The sequence below is a fragment of the Salminus brasiliensis genome, chromosome 2 (genome assembly GCF_030463535.1).
Source record: "Salminus brasiliensis chromosome 2, fSalBra1.hap2, whole genome shotgun sequence".
Lineage (NCBI taxonomy): Eukaryota > Metazoa > Chordata > Actinopteri > Characiformes > Bryconidae > Salminus > Salminus brasiliensis.
The window spans coordinates 1907175-1908568 of NC_132879.1; the positions used below are offsets into that span (position 1 = coordinate 1907175).

The following is a 1394-nucleotide window of genomic DNA, read 5'->3' on the forward strand; positions in this document are numbered from 1 at the left end:
AGAAGCTGAATGCATTAATTAGCTATATATATATATATATATATATATATATATATATATATATATATATATATATATATATCACAGAGAGCTGAGATAAGGGAAGGGAGTTCGAGATGGCTGGAGATCTGGATGGCTTCTGCTGACGAAGCTTAAAGCCAGATTCCCTCCCTGCTGAGCAAAGACCAAGCATGGGTGAGAAGATGAGGGATAAGGAGCGTTTTATAGTGTGTGTAATAATGGAGAAGAGGAGTTTGGGTGTGGTCCTTTCATAACTCCATTAACATGTGAATGAAGATCATAAAGAATGCATGTTAATCAGACACTCCAGCGCAAAATGTTAGAAAATGCTAAATGTATTTATTTATTCATTTTTATAAAATGTAATTAATGACACTGCAGTGAAAAGTCCGCTACTACAAACAAATACTACCGGGGCAAAACATCAGGTGTCAATCAATGAAATACAAAAAGATATCCGTCATTTAACGACGCCTCACCCATCATGAATTTAGGCCTCTGTCCGGCCTTAAATCATCCTAATCAGGTAGATTTTTGTAGGCAGGGGAGAGGACACCTCCCCCCCGACACCTGAAATAGAAGCTCCAGCCCATATCTCCTGAATCAGCCAATGAGATCACAAAGCCTATAGTCTTTTGTCCACTCAACTTGCTGATCTGGCTGTCCATCAGTTCCAAAAGCACTGTCCAATGAGAGGCCAGTTTCTTCACAGGAAGTCGTACAGATACCTCACAATATCGAAGCTCACGGTTCTACAAAGAGGAATAATGGAAAAAGTCACTGTTAAAATGATATTCACTACAAACACAAAGTTTTAGGGGGCGCTCTATAATGCTCTATAAAGCGTATATGATCCACACGCTCACTCTGACAGACTGTAATACACTACAGGAAGAGTAGGGGGCGCTCTATAATGCTCTATAATGTTCATATGATCCACACGCTCATTCTGACAGACTGTAATACACTACAGGAAGAGTAGGGGGCGCTCTATAATGCTCTATAATGTTCATATGATCCACACGCTCATTCTGACAGACTGTAATACACTACAGGAAGAGTAGGGGGCGCTCTATAATGCTCTATAATGTTCATATGATCCACACGCTCATTCTGACAGACTGTAATATTAAATGTAAGAAAAGCATTGAACTTTGCAAAACCGTAGTCTTTGAGTACTGTATTTACCTGGAAATTGCGAGAATGAAGTCGAAAGAGACGGCACACTTGTACTTGGGAGAGTCCAACTGGTCATCATGTCCAACCTGAGAGAGGAGCTGCAGCGTGACCAGAGAGGAAATCTGCAGCACAGGAGAACACACACAGTGCTGTTCTGAATGCAATGAGGTGGCTAAGATGATTTAGAGCCATGC

At 40.8% G+C, this 1394-nt stretch overlaps 1 protein-coding gene across 1 annotated transcript in view; it reads right to left on the reverse strand.

The window, feature by feature from the left end:
* Nucleotides 1-340: 340 nt before the first annotated feature.
* orc5 (origin recognition complex, subunit 5) overlaps nucleotides 341-1394 on the reverse strand; it is a 10642-nt gene continuing 9588 nt past the window's right edge. Inside the window, exons 14-15 of the mRNA XM_072674113.1 lie at nucleotides 1210-1322; nucleotides 341-773 (exon numbers count right to left, since the gene is read on the reverse strand). Coding sequence (XP_072530214.1) covers nucleotides 728-773; nucleotides 1210-1322 — 159 coding nt within the window. The 3' untranslated portion in view covers nucleotides 341-727. The remainder of the gene's footprint in view (nucleotides 774-1209; nucleotides 1323-1394) is intronic.